The sequence below is a fragment of the Bufo bufo genome, chromosome 1 (assembly GCF_905171765.1).
Source record: "Bufo bufo chromosome 1, aBufBuf1.1, whole genome shotgun sequence".
Classification (NCBI taxonomy): Eukaryota; Metazoa; Chordata; class Amphibia; order Anura; family Bufonidae; genus Bufo; species Bufo bufo.
In genome coordinates, this window is record NC_053389.1 from 177,247,764 (window position 1) to 177,266,766 (window position 19,003).

A 19,003-nucleotide genomic window follows, 5' to 3' on the forward strand; every position below is an offset into this window, starting at 1 on the left:
GTTTTTATTTTTTGTCACAAGTTAGTGGAATATGAGACTTTGTAAGAAATAAAATAAAATCATTTTCCGCTAACTTGTGACAAAAAATAAAAAGTTCTATGAACTCACTATGCCCATCAGCGAATACTTTAGGGTGTCTACTTTCCGAAATGGGGTCATTTGTGGGGTGTTTGTACTGTCTGGCCATTGTAGAACCTCAGGAAACATGACAGGTGCTCAGAAAGTCGGAGCTGCTTCAAAAAGCGGAAATTCACGTTTTTGTACCATAGTTTGTAAACGCTATAACTTTTACCCAAACCATTTTTTTTTTTACCTAAACATTTTTTTTTATCAAAGACATGTAGAACAATAAATTTAGAGAAAAATTTATATATGGATGTCGTTTTTTTTTGCAAAATTTTACAACTGAAAGTGAAAAATGTCATTTTTTTGCAAAAAAATCGTTAAATTTCGATTAATAACAAAAAATGTCAGCAGCAATGAAATACCACCAAATGAAAGCTCTATTAGTGAGAAGAAAAGGAGGTAAAATTCATTTGGGTGGTAAGTTGCATGACCGAGCAATAAACGGTGAAAGTAGTGTAGGTCAGAAGTGTAAAAAGTGGCCTGGTCATTAAGGGTGTTTAAGCTATGGGGGCTGAGGTGGTTGAAGGGGAATTTCACTTTTTTTTAACAAAAAAGTGATATTACAATATGCACTTGTATTTAAAGTTTTTAATGCCAACACTTCTCAAATGTTGTGCCTAAAAGAATCTCATCTTTAGAGGTTTTGGAAAAAACTTAAAACAAATGTGTTTAATCCTAGATACTATAAGTCAGGAATCAGCAACCGTCTGCATTCCTGCTGCTGTGAAACTACAACTCCCAGCATGCAAACATGCTCGGCTGTTCTAACTTCTACAGAAGTAAAAGGAGGATCCTGGGAGTTGCTGTTTCTAAACAGCTGGAGTGCCGGAGGTTGCTGATCCCTGCTGTAGGTTCTACTGGTTGCCACTTGCTTCTGGCTGCTGCCTGCACCAAATGGTTGTCTTACAAATTCCTAGTCTTTATGTAGTTTTACATAGGAGCTCTAGCTCTGTACGCTAGGACCTAAAGGATGCAGCCCATTGGTGCTGGTAGTACATATATGGTGGCCAGGTCCTAAAGTGAAACTTAAATTGTGTTGTTTTTTTGTGTGGTTGTGGAACAGCACTTTTCCTCTTTCATAACAACTTGCGACGCTGTCGATATGTGCCATTAGGCGATTGTGAATTCAATATCACGGAATTGATGTTATGTAGAGCGAGATGTAGTCTATGCAATAATATGTACACGTGAGAATCATGGCTGTTTTTGCACTGGGCATTTGGGATCGGTTTTGAGGTTGATCCTTAACAAGCGTTTGAAGCTACAGTAGTGCTATCCTCTATATTTTTTCCGACCCCACCACTCGACTGAGACTGCCCTTACCAAAGTCACCAATGACCTACTGACAGCCAAAACCAAGAAACAATACTCTGTCCTCCTTCTCCTTGACCTGTCCTCTGCCTTCGACACTGTTCACCACTCCCTTCTGTTGCAAACTCTCTCATCTCTTGGTATCACTGACCTGGCCCTCTCCTGGATCACATCATACCTCACAGACCGGACGTTTAGCGTCTCCTACTCCCGCACCACCTCCTCGTCTCATTCCCTCTCGGTTGGTGTCCCGCAAGGCTCTGTCCTAGGACCCCTGCTCTTTTCTATGTACACTTTTAGCCATGGGACTCTGAGCTGTCCCAGGCCTTCAGTATCACTCCTACGCTGACGACACACAAATCTATCTCTCTGGTCCAGACATCACCACCTTACTATCAAGAATCCCACAATGTCTATCTTCTGTATCATCCTTCTTCGCTTTTCGCTTTCTAAAACTTAACATGGATAAGACAGAATTCATAATCTTTCCCCCATCTTACTCAACCCCCCCCCCTCCAACAGACCTATTTATCACGATCAATGGCTGCACACTCTCCCCGGTCAACCAAGTCCGCTGCCTTGGAGTGACCTTGGATTCTGCCCTTTCCTTCCGACCGCACATCCAAGCCCTTTCCACCACCTGCCGCCCTCAACTCAAAAACATCTCCCGCATCCGTGCTTTCCTTAACTTTTGAATCCTTGAAAATGCCCTCATCTCCCGCCTAGACTACTGCAACACTGTCCTCTGTTGCCTTCCATCTAGCACTCTCGCACCCCTCCAATCTATCCTCAACTCTGCTGCCCGACTAATCCACCTCTCACCCAATTACTCCTCTGCCTCTCCCCTCTGCCAATCCCTTCACTGGCTCCCCATTGCCCAGCGAATTCACTTCAAAGTACTAACAAATACATACAAGGCCGTCCATAACCTGTCCCCTCCCTACATCTCTGAGCTACTTTCCCGATACATCCCCACACGCACTCTCCGATCCTCACAAGACCTCCTTCTCTTCTCTCCTCTTATCGCCTCTTCCCACAATCAACTCCAAGATTTCTCCTGTGCATCCCCCATACTCTGGAACTCGCTACCCCAACATATCAGACTCTCACCTACAGTGGAATCCTTCAAAAGAAACCTGAAAACCCACCTCTTCAGACAAGCCTACAACCAGTGACCCTGCTGCCTCTATACCGCCATAACCAACTTCACCCGCACCTACTGTGTCCTTCTCCCATACCATATAGATTGTAAGCCCTCACGGGCAGGGCCCTCTCTCCTTCTGTACCAGTTTGTAACTCGTCTTGTTTATGATTAGTGCAATTGTCTGTATTATGTATGTGCACCGCTTATAATATGTACAGCGCTATGGAATGAATGGCGCTTTAATAATAATACCACCTAGTGATCTGATGCACTTGGAGTTAAAGGGGTTATCCTGGACATAATAATGATAACCTATCCTATGTATATCAGATCGGCAGGGGTCCGACTCCTAGGACCCTGCCGGTCAGCTGTTAGAAGAGGCCAAAGCTCCGTGAGCGCCGCAGCGTCTTCCTAGACCATGTGACATCAGTGTACATCGGTCATGTGGCCTAGAGGAGCTCAGTCCCATAGAAGGAAATGGGTCTGAGCTTTAATACAAAGCACAGCCGCTATACTACCATATGTACAGTGCTGTGCTTGGAGAGCTGCTGGGCGTCCAGACCAGAGCTCCGATGTTTGCAGCGGCTCCGTAAGGGCTCATGCACATGAACATATTTTTTTGTCTGTGTCTGTTCCCGTATGCAGAACCATTCACTTCAATGGGGTGTAAAAAAAACAACTGAAATGACTACGTGTGCATTCCGTTTCCATATGTCTGTATGGCCGTTCTGCAAAAAAGATAGAAGATGCCCTATTATTGTCTGCATTACAGACAAGGATAGGACTGTTCTATTAGGGGACATCTGTTCCATTGCGCAAAATGCGGAATGCACACGGCTGGTATCTGATTTGCAGATCCACAAATTGTGGACCGCAAAACACATAGTCGCATGAATGTACCCTAAAGCAGCTGATAGGTGGGGGTTGCCGGGACTCAGACCCCCATGAATATTATGATAACCTGTCCTGAATAACCCCTTTAATGCTAGGAGCATCAGGTACTTATACACCTGGCCGGCAGGTGCCCTCCTGGATTCAAGTCCTCAGGACACTGATTACAGTTGAATACTGCAGCAGAGGTGGTATTTGGTTCTGCTGGGGTGCTAGTTTGTGCTGCACTATAGTATTGCAAGCCCCGTCTACTCATGTTGGCACTGCCTTCTGTCAATTTGGACCCACGTACAACATAGGGCCACTTTTATTTTAACTTTTTATTTTTTTCCCAGAGCCACCCCTGGGCAGAAGCACTCAGCGGAGAGCTGTGCCCTTCATTTCTGCTCAGAAAGCCGTGCACGGATCCATAGATTTACTATGATCCCGTATACACTTGGCTTTCCAAAAACAGCAAAGCAGAAATAAACTGGTCACAGCACTCAGCTGAACGCTTCCGCATTCTGATACCCATCATTCAAAAGTTTTAACATGTCAAAAGAGTTTAAAATGATGGGTACCCTTTAAATTTTTGAACAGTTTCAAACTATTTCCAGTTCATCTTTTAAACATCAGTTCATCTTTTAGAACATAAGTCTATGCAGGAGGGCAGCATCATTATTTTAAATGCCACCTACTGCAGCGCTTTAGAGGAATGTCTGGCATGATGAAATGTGATAAAGTGACCTACAAGATAAAAAGCTGAAGAGTGTTGACTCCCGGCCCCTGTGCTATACCTTACAAGGAATAGGTCAGTCCTCTACCACTTTATAACAATCCCGGTTACAGTCTAGACTGTTTCTTTCCCGAAAAGACTGCAAGCGGCTGATCACATTATCCTGGACCTCGGCTCACTTTAGGTATGTTCATTGTCTAACGATGAAACATTAGCCCTTTTAAAGGATCGAGGAGGCAAATCTAAAATACTTACTACATTTTGTTTGGCCATAGACTCTCTATAGATGAAAACACTTTTGTACATGTTTGATTGCATTCTAAAACCTGTGACCGGTAGATATCCTATTGACCAGTGCAAGTCATGGTTAAGGATCAGTCTAAATCTACAAAAAACTGCTAACTTTTCAGAGAATTCTAATTGCCCATTTAACATCTCTAATGATTATTGTATTGGTTGTATCATGTGGAGCAAGTTCTTGTCTTCATTATTATGCTCTTCTTGCTATAAACCTAGCAGTCCAGAGTCGAAACCATTAAGTACATTCAACTTCTGAGATTTCTATTTTTGGGGAGTTTTTAGACAAATGCCACAGTTATTAATGTGACTAATTGCCAAGAATAATTAGTAGCAGATTCCGTCATTTAGGAACGGACGCTGATGGGAATCCGTTGGATACTTCAAACTGGTGAAAATGTTTTTGCTTTGTCTGGTTAGCTTTAAAAACTACAGGATGAAAAATATTCTTGGGTTATAAATGGAAGCATTAGCAGTGATGGCATTTTAACTCTCTAACAATCTTTTCATTGTATGTGTGTGTATATATAGAGTCCTATGAGTCAGTTTCTCATGATTAGTAATCCATAAAGCTGGGGTTACATGGTGATCTTGGCCACGACAGCCATTGTGTCACCATCAAGTGAAGCTACACAGCATCACACGATGGGTGTCAAGGACAAGATCGCTGTGTAGCCCCAGACTAAAATTCAATGTAGCAAAGTTAGACACCAGAATAGAATTAGAAATAAAATTATAAGACTGCATATTTAGGTGTCCATGTATAACATTGTGGGGATTCGCTCTGGTAGGCAGGGTTAGTGGGCGCAGAACAGGCACCAAAACTGTTCTTTGTGTTTTATTCACACAAGCAGGTTTAACATCTCAGTAACCAACTTTACCTTAGGCCTCTTTCACACGAACGTGTGCGCTCCGTGGCCGTATTGCAGACCACATTTGCAGATCCGCAATACACGGGCGCTGTTCCGTGGGCATTCCGCATCACAGATGCGGACCAATTCACTTGAATGGGTCCGCAAATCCAGAGGTGCAGAACGGAAGCACTGAACGGAACCCTACAGAAGCACTAAGTAGTGCGTCCGTAGGGTGTCCCGTACTTCCGTTCCGCAAAAAAATCGAACATGTCCTATTTTTTCTGCGGAAAGGGCGGATCCGCTGCGGCTGCCCCACGGTTGGTGTTCGTGCATTGCGGGCCGCAGCACGGCCACGGGGCGCAAGAGGCCTTAGTTGAAAGTCCTGGTGCTCAGTAACACCATGCTGCAGTTTCTGCATAAAGAGTCCAGTCCAGGCGTGCGTTCACACTTTGCCAACAGGTCCACGCCAAAGCTTAAGTCCAGGATGTAGTTGACCTGTCTTCCCCAAACAGGTCACAAGCATTCATCCAGGCACTCTCTTTAGCTGCCGTCCAGCTGGCTTTTAAGACAGTTAGGAGTCGGCAAAGCCCGGACCGGCACCTAAGATCTAGTCCGGTGCTTGACATCACCTGGCTGTCAATCAGTCCAGCAGCACATGCTGGGAGGAATATAACTTCCCTTCCACACCAGACCTTTTACTGCATCACTATAATATATATAATTTTATATACACACACACACACACAAAATCAGCAGTCGGCTTTACGTCTATAAACATCCAGGAGGCAAAAAAAGAGCCAGAACTCCAAAAATAGGTGAAAGGGTCTCCCATGCAGCGGGGGCCCGGCTCTAATAGTCCGGACTGGTAGGAGTGCCAATCCGGGCAAATGTGATCCCAGGTGCTGATGTGTGTGATGGCTGGCTGGGGTCTCGTGTAGGCCCCAGACCAGCCTTGAGTAATTTCCAGCAGGCTGAGTCTCTCTGGCGCAGCCTGCTGGTCAATGTCAGAATAGCACTGACAATAAAATACAATGCACTATAGAGATAATGCATTGCATTTTAATATCAATCAAAAAGCTGTCTGTTATGTTATAAAAAAAATATAATAATAATTATTAAATAAAAAAAATCCCATAAAAAAAATATAATAATAATTATTAAATAAAAAAAATCCCATAAAAAAAATGTACGCTTTTTTTCCATTGAAAATACGAGCGTCCTTCATTCACTGCGCCTGCGCCGAATACTAAATGGGACGGCGCAGGCGCGGGATTTTACGGGCACAGAGGAGAACTAGGACGTCAATCAACTGGACATAGGGTGAGAAGACGGAGCCTCTAGGTGCTGCAGCAACGCCCCACTAGCACCTAGAGGCTCATTAGCATCTTATAAAAGTCTAAAAGGCAGGGAGATATAAATCATACTGTTATGTACTGCTGATAACACATCGCTTATATCAGTCAGCTACATAACGATTTTTCTGATGACCGAAACCCTTTAACTTTGTAAAAAACATGTACCGGCTCCAACTTCCACTTGTACCAGCTGGGATGATGGTTTACCGGCCGATAACATGAGAACTAGACATTTCTGTCTGATAAGGCTACGTTCACATAAGCAGCATAAATTCCAGTATTCTGTTCGGCTGTTTTCAGCATAAATGCAGGTTTTCAGTCGGACATAAAGTCCTTCATGCTACTCTTTCTCTGGCCAAAAGCTGGCATTTAGCGGCCTGATTACTGTCTGTTCCCATTACCGAATACGGGAAACACTGGTATTCTGTTCCTCTGCAGGAATATGTTTATGATGCACATGTGAATCTAACCTAAGACATATTACAAAATTTCTTATGGTTGCTTGGTACTATTTATTTATGCAAAGTTGTGTGAAAAGTAAGCATTTAAAAATAAATATTAGTTTATAATATGTATAAAATGTAGATCACTGACAAATCAGGAATGTAAAATAAAAATAAAATGTGGGAAAAATACAGCATGGGGTCAGGCCTTGAACAGATTGCTTTGTATAAGGGTGCCACCTAGTGACTAGAGTAGTAAGTAGAATTTTCACATTGCTATCTTTCAAAGAGGATCTGACATTCCGCTCTCCTGACATTCCTGATTTAGATAATCTATTCTTATGACCTTATGTTGCACCACCCCTCTTTTATCCCTACTAGAAGTTTACGAATGATGTTTGGGAAGCACCTTGTAGCTATAAACAGTCTCATAGGCCATGCAATGCTTCTCTGGGGAAAAGGTATTCAAATGAGCTCTCTTTCTAAACAAGTGAAAAAAGCTGAGCCTCTGGTTCAACCAGTTGGAAATCTTGTAGGTCAATGTTCAACCTTTTAAACAGGCCTTGAGACATAACATAGATATAATTTAGGGCTATAGCTAAGCCAGTATTTTTTTAATTGTCACTTTTTGCTGCATTTTGTGAGCAAACAATGCCAGCACCAGATATTACATTGAAGTCCATGGGTAATATTAAACACAGTGGTGTTTTCTGATGCGTTTATTGGGTCAATGGCATAAAAAAAAAAAAAAACATGGGTAGAAAAGAAGAGATGAAGCGACACTGTCCAAGTCCAATTATCAACCACAGACGCCAGAAGCTAATAAAAGGATATTACCATATTTTGGTGCTCAACTCAAAACATGCAACGGTATTTTTCCGGCAGAAAGCCAGAGACCCGACGGAAACCCAACAGAGCCCATTATGGTGAATACAGATCCGGCTTAGCGCAATACGGTAATTTTGGTCAGAACAGACTACCAGAATACCATAACTGATGTGGATGTTGACTTAGTCTGGGTTTTTGTCGTATTTTTCTGAAGTTGCACTCACGCGTTTTTTGCTGAATAAAGCCAACTCCAGATGTTAGCTGAAAGTCTATGGGAATAATAAAATGCAGGAGACAAATGTTTTTTGGCTTGTGGCATTTTTTTCAATTTTCGGGGTGTTTTTTGAGTTTGATGCACCATGTTGAAACAATGGCAGGGTTAAATCTCATTAGATAAAAGGGTTCTACTGTGTTTCAAAACGGCGCCACTCTTGTCTATAGGCTATGTCAAATATTATAGCTTAATTATATGGAGCTGCGCTACAATACCAAGGATGGCCCGTAGACAAGAGTGGAGCTATTTACTGTATGTGACACATAAGAAAAATTTTGTAGAATCTTGTTTACTACTTTAGCACATGTGACTGCTGAGATAATAAACCGCCAGCTCCTGCCCAGATACCCCAATATACTACAGTGCAGATTGGTCTTATTGATCATAGTCAGGTCCATAAATATTGGGACATCAACAAAATTCTAAAATTTTTGGCTCTATACACCACCACAATGAATTTGAAATGAAACGAGAAAGATGTGCTTTAACTGCAGACTGTCAGCTTTAATTTGAGGGTATTTACATCCAAATCAGGTGAACGGTGTAGGAATTACAACAGTTTGCATATAGATCTCCCACTTGTTAAGGGACCAAAAGTAATGGGACAGAATAATAATCATAAATCAAACTTTCACTTTTTAATACTTGGTTGCAAATCCTTTGCAGTCAATTACAGCCTGAAGTCTGGAACGCATAGACATCACCAGACGCTGGGTTTCATCCCTGGTGATGCTCTGCCAGGCCTCTACTGCAACTGTCTTCAGTTCCTACTTGTTCTTGGTGCCTTTTCCCTTCAGTTTTGTCTTCAGCAAGTGAAATGCATGCTCAATTGGATTCAGGTCAAGTGATTGACTTGGCCATTGCATAACATTCCACTTCTTTCCCTTAAAAAACTCTTTGGTTGCTTTTGCAGCATGCTTTGGGTCATTGTCCATCTGCACTGTGAAGCGCCGTCGAATAAGTTTTGAAGCATTTGGCTGAATATGAGAAGATAATATTGCCCGAAACACTTCAGAATTCATCCTGCTGCTTTTGTCAGCAGTCACATCAGCAATAAATACAAGAGAACCAGTTCCATTGGCAGCCATAAATGCCCACGCCATGACACTACCACCACCATGCTTCACTTATGTGGTGGTATGCTTAGGATCATGAGCAGTTCCTTTCCTTCTCCATACTCTTCTCTTCCCATCACTCTGGTACAAGTTGATCTTTGTCTCATCTGTCCATAGGATGTTGTTCCAGAACTGTGAAGGCTTTTTTTAGATGTCATTTGGCAAACTCTAATCTGGCCTTCCTGTTTTTGAGGCTCACCAATGGTTTACATCTTGTGGTGAACCCTCTGTATTCACTCTGGTGACGTCTTCTCTTGATTGTTGACTTTGACACACACACACCTACCTCCTGAAGAGTGTTCTTGATCTGCCCAACTGTTGTGAAGGGTGTTTTCTTCACCAGGGAAAGAATTCTTCGATCATCCACCACAGTTCTTTTCTGTGGTCTTCCGGGTCTTTTGGTGTTGCTGAGCTCACCGGTGCGTTCCTTCTTTTTAAGAATGTTCCAAACTGTTGTTTTTGCCACACCTAATGTTTTTGCTATCTCTCTGATGGGTTTGTTGTGTTTTTTCAGCCTAATGATGGCTTGCTTCACTGATAGTGACAGCTCTTTGGATCTCATCTTGAGAGTTGACAGCAACAGATTCCAAATGCAAATAGCACACTTGAAATGAACTCTGGACCTTTTATTTGCTCATTGTAATTGGAATAATGAGGGAATAACACACACCTGGCCATGGAACAGCTGAGAAGCCAATTGTCCCATTACTTTTGGTCCCTTAACAAGTGGGAGGCACATATGCAAACTGTAGTAATTCCTACACCGTTCACCTGATTTGGATGTAAATACCCTCAAATTAAAGCTGACAGTCTGCAGTTAAAGCACATCTTGTTCGTTTCATTTCAAATCCATTGTGGTGGTGTATGGAGCCAAAAATGTTAGAATTTTGTCGATGTCCCAATATTTATGGACCTGACTGTAGGTGGAATACAGCACGGCTTCTAGCTTTCTGCGTTTAGGATCCGGCAGGATGTTCCTCTGCTGAAACAGCCTGCCGGACAATCCTAACGCCAGCGTTTGGGACCACATTCTACCATGACCAGTTTAAGCAACATTTTCAGAAATGCTTATGATTGGCCTTGCTAAAGTACAGGGCTAAGGCACACATTGATGTTCTAGCACTAGAGATAATGCACATAGTGATGTCACAGTACAGGGAAAATGCACAGTGATGTAATGGGATAATGTGTACACTGAAGTCACAGGAAAGGGATAGTTACTGCACGTCGGCCCATTGGGGAGGCTCGGGGAGTGGAGAGGATGGGAGTGGTGGTCTTCGCACAGGAAGTGAATGGAGGGTTGTAACCCTTCTTTCTCTCAGGGCACACCCTAGACTTTTGGGATTCCTGCCTGGTGTTGGCTGGGGTGCCTTTGATATTAGAATGAGCAGTTGGGTGCAAGGCAGAGAAGAGGAGGTAGGTGATAGTGATCAGGCAAACCACAGACCATTTTAGAAAAATAAAATCTCTCTTTTAGTGAATAAATTATAGAGATCACAGTACATATACATGCATCAGGCACAATCCTGAAGTACAGTGGTGCTTAAAAGTTTGTGAACTCTTCAGAATTTTCTGCATAAATTTTGCCTAAAATTACATTAGACTTTCACACAAGTCCTAAAGGTAGATAGAGATAACCCAATCAAACAAATGAGTCAAAAAATATTTGACTTTGTCATTTATTGATAAAAATGATCCAATATCGAAAGTATGTGAGTGGGAAAGCTAAGGTTCACATACTTTTGTTACTGACAGACGTGATATTGGATCATTTTTCTCAATAAATAAACACCCAAGTCTAATATTTTTGACACATTTGTTTGATTTGGTTTTCTGTATCTACATTTAGGAATTGTGAGAAAATTTGATGTAGTTTAAGGTCAAATTTATACAGAAATATCGAACATTCTGAAGGGTCCAATGAAGGGTCCACATACTTTTAAGCTGCACTGTATTTCACAGAGTGGGTGTTTCCCAAAAAGGTGGTATATACTGTAGAAGGTGGCAAGGTTGGTAGTAGTCCTCCCTAATCTCTCTATGAAAACCAGCAATCTTCCCAAATGACCAAAGGCATGCAATTCCTCAATATTTCTCTGCAAAACCCAGCCACAGGGTGCAGTCTTAGATCAGATGGCCAGTCTGTCTCAGAGTCTGGCGGGTAACAGAAGCAATAAACCCAGATCAAGGCCAGTAACGTCTAAAGTCAAATTTGTGCAGGGTCCTTCACCATTTGCAAAATTCAATGATTCTTTCTCTCAGAGGTAGTTCTCAGCAAAGTTGTTTTTTTTCTGTAGCTTTATGTCTTGGCCTACTAAGCAGGAACAAACGCCAAACAGGCCTTTTCTCTAGCTCACTTGCTAGAAGACTCTCTACGTTAACCAGGGGAAAATGGGACAAGTCCATTACCTGGCAATGGTAATTATGAAACCGCCAGTTAACTGTTTCCTACCTATACATAGCCTTTGTGGCTTACATGGTAGTTAGATCATAATCAATATCACAGTGAACGCTTTAGCCACTTTAGTAATGAACCATAACTGTATCACTTTAGCAGTGAACTGCTGGATCGCTGCATAGTTCACACATTGATGTCACAGCACAAGCATAATCTACTCAGTGATGTTACAACACTGAAATTATGCAAACAGTGATGTCAAATACAAGTATAATGTACATATGATGTCACAGTGTAGGAATAATATAGTGCACTGGTTATACCTGTTCTGCTGTGCTTTTAAGAAAGAATTACAATAATCATTGACCTTTCCTTGTAGATGTGATGTGTTTTTTACAAGTAGAAACTTCTCATAACTGGTTTATAACATCATCTTATCAGAAATCAGTGACTCATTTCATATGAAGGTACAAGTATAACTTGTATCAGCCAAAGACTCAGATTATTGACCTTTCTGTCATGGATCACCCATAAAGCAGAGATAACCAAGTTTTAGAGTATCAACCATTTCCTATAACTTATGTGTTTCTTCTGATACTCCTATAGAGAGTAATGGTTTGTGATATATATGTTGAGAGATTGACTGACATGTAATACTTCTCTGAATGAGACGTGCAAACCAGTTGTCTATCCAAAAAGGACAAGAATACTGAGTGTCTCAAGAGAAAGTTTCCCTGGTTAGCTAAGTGGCTTTAGAGGTGCTCTTTCTCATTAGGAAGACCATCTAGTATAATGAATATTCTAATCCAGCCAACCCTGCTCTGCGTTTCTGGGAAACATATATATCTTACATCTGTTGGCATCAAATAGGATTAGTGTTCTTTTGTTATTGCAAGTAAAGCTTATTTGCATACCTTTGGGTTTCTGGGAAAGATATTCAAATTAACTTTCCTTCCAAAAAGAAAAGAGCACTAAGCCTATCTGATGCCAATAGATGTTTTCTCTCTCTCTCTCTCTCTCTCTCTCTCTCTCTCTCTCTCTCTCTGAATCACCTGAAATGAATCACAAGAAATTCAGGTTTGTTAGAATCCAAATTTGTGGGGGAATTTTTTGTTTGATAGAATTGATTCGCTCATCTCTACACTCTACCCTTTTGTTATTTTAAAGGGGTTTTCTGATACTAAGATATGACATCAATATCACATTGGTGGGAGCTATACATCTGGCACCCCCACCAATTAGCTATTTCGGGCAACTGCCTACACCAGAAACTATACAGTGGATAGAGCTGGAAGCACAAAGTTCCATCCACTGTGTAGTGGTCATGCCACTCAAGTGAATGAAAGCTGAGCTCCGCTGGAAACTAAACAGAGAACATTACCTTCTGTTTTCAGTTCCATCCGCTGTGGGGATGCTGAGTGCTGGCCTCCCCGTCAATCCGATTTTGATGATGTATTGTGAGGATAGGTCATCAATTTCCAGGAAATCCCCTTTAACTTTAGTCCACAGTCCCTATTCCTATACAACTGCACAGGTGGAGTCCAAGTCCACTTGACATAAAAGTCTAGTAGGCGTACTTCATACAATGAAGAATGATACAATTGCCTCATGGAAGTTGTAAAACAAAACATGCAATGCAACAGCTCTCTGCAAACCAAATAAAGTACAAAAATGCATAATAATTATGCATTTTTGTAGTTTATTTGGTTTGCAGAGAGCTGTTGCATTGCATGTTTTGTTTTACAGTGTTGTTCTCAGCTATAGCAACGTGCCCCTGCGCATTAGGATGTGCTGACTGACCCCCTTTTTCTTTGCACCTCATGGAGGTTGTTTTGCCCTTTTCTGGCTCAGCACTGCTGGATAAGGCTTTTTTCACACTGGCATTAGGATTGTCTGGCAGCAGAGGAACAGCCTGCCGGATCCGTACTAACGTTTGCACACGTGTGCTGCCAGAAGACCGCCCCGGCCCCATTCACTGTAATGGGGAAAGTTCGGAGCTGCAGCATGGCACACATGCCGAGAGGTGGCCGGACAGAAACTGCTGTTCCCCTGCCAGCCAATCCTAACGCCAGTGTGAAAGAAGCCTAATACAGTAGGTTGAACTAAATGATTTTGTCTCAATTCAGCCTGCCTATTAGACCGCACAATAATCAGCAAATTATCGCATTCATAGGAACACTCTAGAAAGCAAGGGTCTGTTAAATGTCACCATAAAGAGCACAACGATCGATCCATTAAAGACACGACTCTTTTTTCTTCAGGCTTTTTGATTTCCACAAATACAATCATTTCAAACTCTGCAATATGTTGTCAATACATATAGTCGTGTCACCAAGTCCACGGCAACCTGTATCGACAGTGTTATTAAATTTATAGTATATAAATATAGTATAATATTTTATTCTAAAGGTTGTCTCCACCCAAGGTGAGCATAATAACAAAATAAAACCTCTGCTACCACCCAGATCTACCAGTGTAAAATAACATATGTAGCAATTTTTTCTTATACACTGCATAATATATTCTTAAAGGGAATGTAGATATTAACTCATCCTCAAGATAGGTCATCAATATCAGAATAGACAGTCGGCACCCACAATGACCAGCTGTTCTCAGTAGTTGCTGGCTTCAGAAATAACACAGAGGATGGGTTGGCAGCAAAAGGCTCTATCCACTGTATTGTGGTCATGCCAAGTTCCCAGCTCACAGCTCCCAATCAGGTCTACTCCATAAGGAAACAAGACAGCAACTGTGCAGTAGAAAAACTGGCAGTAGTTGCATGATGCAGGCTGCAGCAGCCGTATAGAACGTGATGGTTGGAAAGTGGCATGATGCAGGCCGCAGCGTGCAGCAGCCATACACAACGTGATGGCAGACAGACAGCAAGAGTAGCAAGATGATGCACCAGAAGCAAGGAGAGGTCTATTGATGGCATTCAGCCGGCCTGGACTGTGGGAAAATTTTGGTATTAATAGAGTAGTCACGTACATATGCTGCCTCATGAAATTTAGCCCCCCCAAAAAACTTTTTTTTAACTTTCGACCGTGAAAACTAAAAATAAAATCAACTGTGTTAATCACCAGCACCACCAATACCCCCCTCCCAAAAAAAAAAATGTTTTTTGTAGATTTCAATCATGTACAGTACAGACCAAAAGTTTGGACACACCTTCTCATTCCGAGAGTTTTTTTTTTCATGACTATGAAGGCATCAAAACTATGAATTAACACATGTGGAATTATATACATAACAAACAAGTGTGAAACAACTGAAAATATGTCATATTCTAGGTTCTTCAAAGTAGCCACCTTTTGCTTTGATTACTGCTTTGCACACTCTTGGCATTCTCTTGATGAGCTTCAAGAGGTAGTCCCCTGAAATGGTCTTCCAACAGTCTTGAAGTAGTTCCCAGAGATGCTTAGCACTTGTTGGCCCTTTTGCCTTCACTCTGCGGTCCAGCTCACCCCAAACCATCTCGATTGGGTTCAGGTCCGGTGACTGTGGAGGCCAGGTCATCTGGCGCAGCACCCCATCACTCTCCTTTATGGTCAAATAGCCCTTACTTTCAAAGTTTTCCCAATTTTTCGGCTGACTGACTGACCTTCATTTCTTAAAGTAAGGCTACTTTCACACCTGCGTTCAGCTGTCCGCTCGTGAGCTCCGTTTGAAGGAGCTCACGAGCGGTCCTGAACGCAGCCGCCCGGCCGCAATGCATTCTCAATGGAGGCGGATCCATTGAGAATGCATCCGCCTGCCAGCGCTCAGCCTCCGCTCCGCTCAGTGAGCGGACACCTGAACGCTGCTTGCAGCGTTCGGGTGTCCGCCTGGCCGTGCGGAGGCGAGCGGATCCGTCCAGACTTACAATGTAAGTCAATGGGGACGGATCCGCTTGAAGAAGACACTATATGGCTCAATCTTCAAGCGGATCCGTTCCCCATTGACTTACAATGCAAAGTCTGAACGGATCCGCTCAGGCTACTTTCATACTTAGAAAATTTTCTAAGTTATAATGCAGACGGATCCGTTCTGAACGGATGCGAACGTCTGCATTATCGGAGCGGATCCGTCTGATGAAACATCAGACGGATCCGCTCCGAACGCTAGTGTGAAAGTAGCCTAATGATGGCCACTCGTTTTTCTTTACTTAGCTGCTTTTTTCTTGCCATAATACAAATTCTAACAGTCTATTCAGTAGGACTATCAGCTGTGTATCTGCCTGACTTCTCCTCAACGCAACTGATGGTCCCAACCCCATTTATAAGGCAAGAAATCCCACTTATTAAACCTGACAGGGCACACCTGTGAAGTGAAAACCATTTCAGGGGACTACCTCTTGAAGCTCATCAAGAGAATGCCAAGAGTGTGCAAAGCAGTAATCAAAGCAAAAGGTGGCTACTTTGAAGAACCTAGAATATGACATATTTTCAGTTGTTTCACAATTGTTTGTTATGTATATAATTCCACATGTGTTAATTCATAGTTTTGATGCCTTCAGTGTGAATCTACAATTTTCATAGTCATGAAAATAAAGAAAACTCTTTGAATGAGAAGGTGTGTCCAAACTTTTGGTCTGTACTGTATGTATGCAGAAACTGACCCGTAGGCATTAGTGGCACATTGCAGGCCCCAGCATTGCCTTGACTGAGAAAATTTTGATAGTGATGCAACAATCACATACATTTATGCTGCGCCTTAAAGAAATTTACCCCCACCCCAAAAAAAATAAAAATGAATTTATAAATTTCAACTGTGTGGAAAGTCAGTACACGCAAACTGACCCTCAGGCATTAGTGGCATGATGCAGGCCTCAGCATTGCATTGACTGCATGTCAGCATTGGTGTAGTAATCACGTACATATGCTGCTTAATAAAATGGAATTTCCCCCAAACAATTTTAAATTTATACCGCGTGGAAACAGAAAATAAGTAAATGGACGACTGAGGCTTGATGCTGAATTTCTCCTTAATATACACAGGTAAATTGCTTTTATACCTTGTCTCTTGTAGTAATCACCTATATATGCTGGTTTAATTACATTTAACATACCCCAAAAAAAATAAAATTCCAACTGTGTGGAGACTGAAAATATGGAAAAGACAATTGAGGCATGATGCTCAATTTCAACTTAACACACACAGGTACATTGCAGCCACGCTGTGGGTATTTCTGCAGTAATCACATATATATGCTGTTTAAGTCAATTGAGAGCACCTCCCAAAAAATAATTAAATTGCGACCGCGTGAAAACTGAAAATACGTAAAATGGACAACTGAGGCTTGACGCTTCATTTCAACTTAACACACACAGGTAGATTGCTGCCACACCGTGGGGATTGCTTCAGTAATCATGTACAGTCACAGGAGACACAAGAGCTGCACTCCTGCTCTAACAGCCCAGACTGGCAGGAGTGTAATTTCGGGATGCCAATGTGTGTGCATAGGCAGGCTGGGACTTGGTGCAGGCCCCAAGCCTGCCTTGAGTGTTCTCCAGCAGGCTGCGCCTCTCTGGCACAGCCTGCTGGTCAATGTCAGTATAGCACTGACATTAAAATGTATTGCACTATAGGGATAGTGTATTGTATTTTAGAAGCAATCAAAAGATTATGGGACTATCAAGTGGTTGAAAAAAGTAAAAGCAAACAAACATTTTTTTCAGATTTTCATTATAGTCATAATCACCCAACCCTACACAACTCACACAATTCTTCTTTTAAATCCTAGCTTTTCCCTTCACTATTCATGGCAATAAGCTTGACTGATTGATTTCTGACTGTCCCTGATTGATTTTTCACTTTCCCTGACTCCCTAAGATCGTTTTCCTGGCAGACATTGTAACACCCAACCACCCTCATTCACAACCAAGCACAGAGTGACGTTCTGCTAGGGCACCTCCCTGCCTGCTGCAGCACTGATTGTCTCATCTAGGCTGTCTGTCAGCTTAGGAGCCAATCAGGGCAAGACCCCTTGTTCTTCCTCCCTAGTGCTTTTTTTACTGCCAACCTGTGCACTAAAATGGCGCTACGTGCCGTTTTAGTGGATTAGCCCGAAATTAACCCGTAAAGATTCGGGTTCCTTTGCCGTCTGAAAAATGGCAAACTTTGGACTGAACTTTTTCAGTCCGAACTGGTTCGCTCATCCTTACCAGACACCTTATTTAAAGAATATTTGCTAAAATGTATGATTGTATGGGACTAACTACTGGTGCAACTTCCAGTCTCTGTAGCTGTTATCTCAGTGTTTCTCAGGAGACACCAGGATGGCCCATAATAATGTATGAGATGACAAGATATCTCTAGAAAAAGTCTGATAAGAACTCAAAGGACATGGTGCTCAGGAGTGCATTTTTGCAACTGTACCCCCCCCCCTCCCCCACCCCATCCTTTCTTAATTATAGCTAGTCTGCTGTTATAGCCCTGATATAACTCAACAATATGCTGAGCACCCTCATTGGATGAGGGGTTCATAGAAGACACATATTTCACTGTAGCCCATTCTCAGTATTACAGAACTGAGGTGGGTAAAGTCATAGTTAATTATGTCAAGAGCCTTGAATTTCTGTATGATCCCATCTTGGCATGGTCATCTTTTACAGAAATTGCCTGGTCAAGATGGCTTAGATGTAGAAAAAAGAGAAAATGTCAAATTGTGAAAAACTCAACAGATAGACTGACTGCATTTAATAGAAGGTCACCTCTGTATAAAAGTCATGAGCACTGGTATGTAATATGGGTTTTGGTCTCCGTCTTTTCTGCCATGTCAAGGGCATCAGTGCCCCATGGGCTGTACAAGTCAGCAAGTGAGCTATGCAAGTAAATTTAGCAGATGGAACCACAGCAGAAAGTTAATGTCTCTTATCTCTTAACTGCTTTAACGCAGATATCCACACCAAATATGGAGTGTAGAATGGATGACCAAGAAGTAATGCTTGATACTTGGAGAGCAGCTGATGGGACCTCATTGTATCACAAACAGAGTCATTCACTGTGTGGAAGACTTATCTTGACACGTCTATGAGCAGCACATTCATGCCACCAGCCATATCTGCTGCTGTGTAAGTGACACATAGAGGAGGAGATATCACCAAAACTGACAACACTAAGAAGAAAAAAAAAGGATAAAACTGCATAATAATTGACTTTCAACATAAATGAAATCAAAGCTGATGTACATTGTTGGAATCGAATAAAGCTTTCTATGTGTGAATGTAATGATGGTATATGTGATTACAATATTATTTTTGATGGTTTAGAGAAG

General features: G+C 42.1%; 1 protein-coding gene across 3 annotated transcripts in view; it reads left to right on the forward strand.

The window, feature by feature from the left end:
- Positions 1–4,245: 4,245 nt before the first annotated feature.
- The window catches only part of TNNI3 (troponin I3, cardiac type), a 48,716-nt gene continuing 33,958 nt past the window's right edge, over positions 4,246–19,003 (forward strand). Inside the window, exons 1-2 of one of the 3 annotated variants that reach the window (XM_040432437.1) lie at positions 4,350–4,371; positions 18,342–18,465. In XM_040432437.1, the coding sequence (XP_040288371.1) occupies positions 18,456–18,465 (10 nt within the window). In that variant the 5' untranslated portion in view covers positions 4,350–4,371; positions 18,342–18,455. Of the gene's footprint in view, positions 4,372–7,471; positions 7,598–18,341; positions 18,466–19,003 lie in introns of those variants that run through there. The other 2 variants (XM_040432443.1, XM_040432429.1) reach the window with 2 other exon arrangements.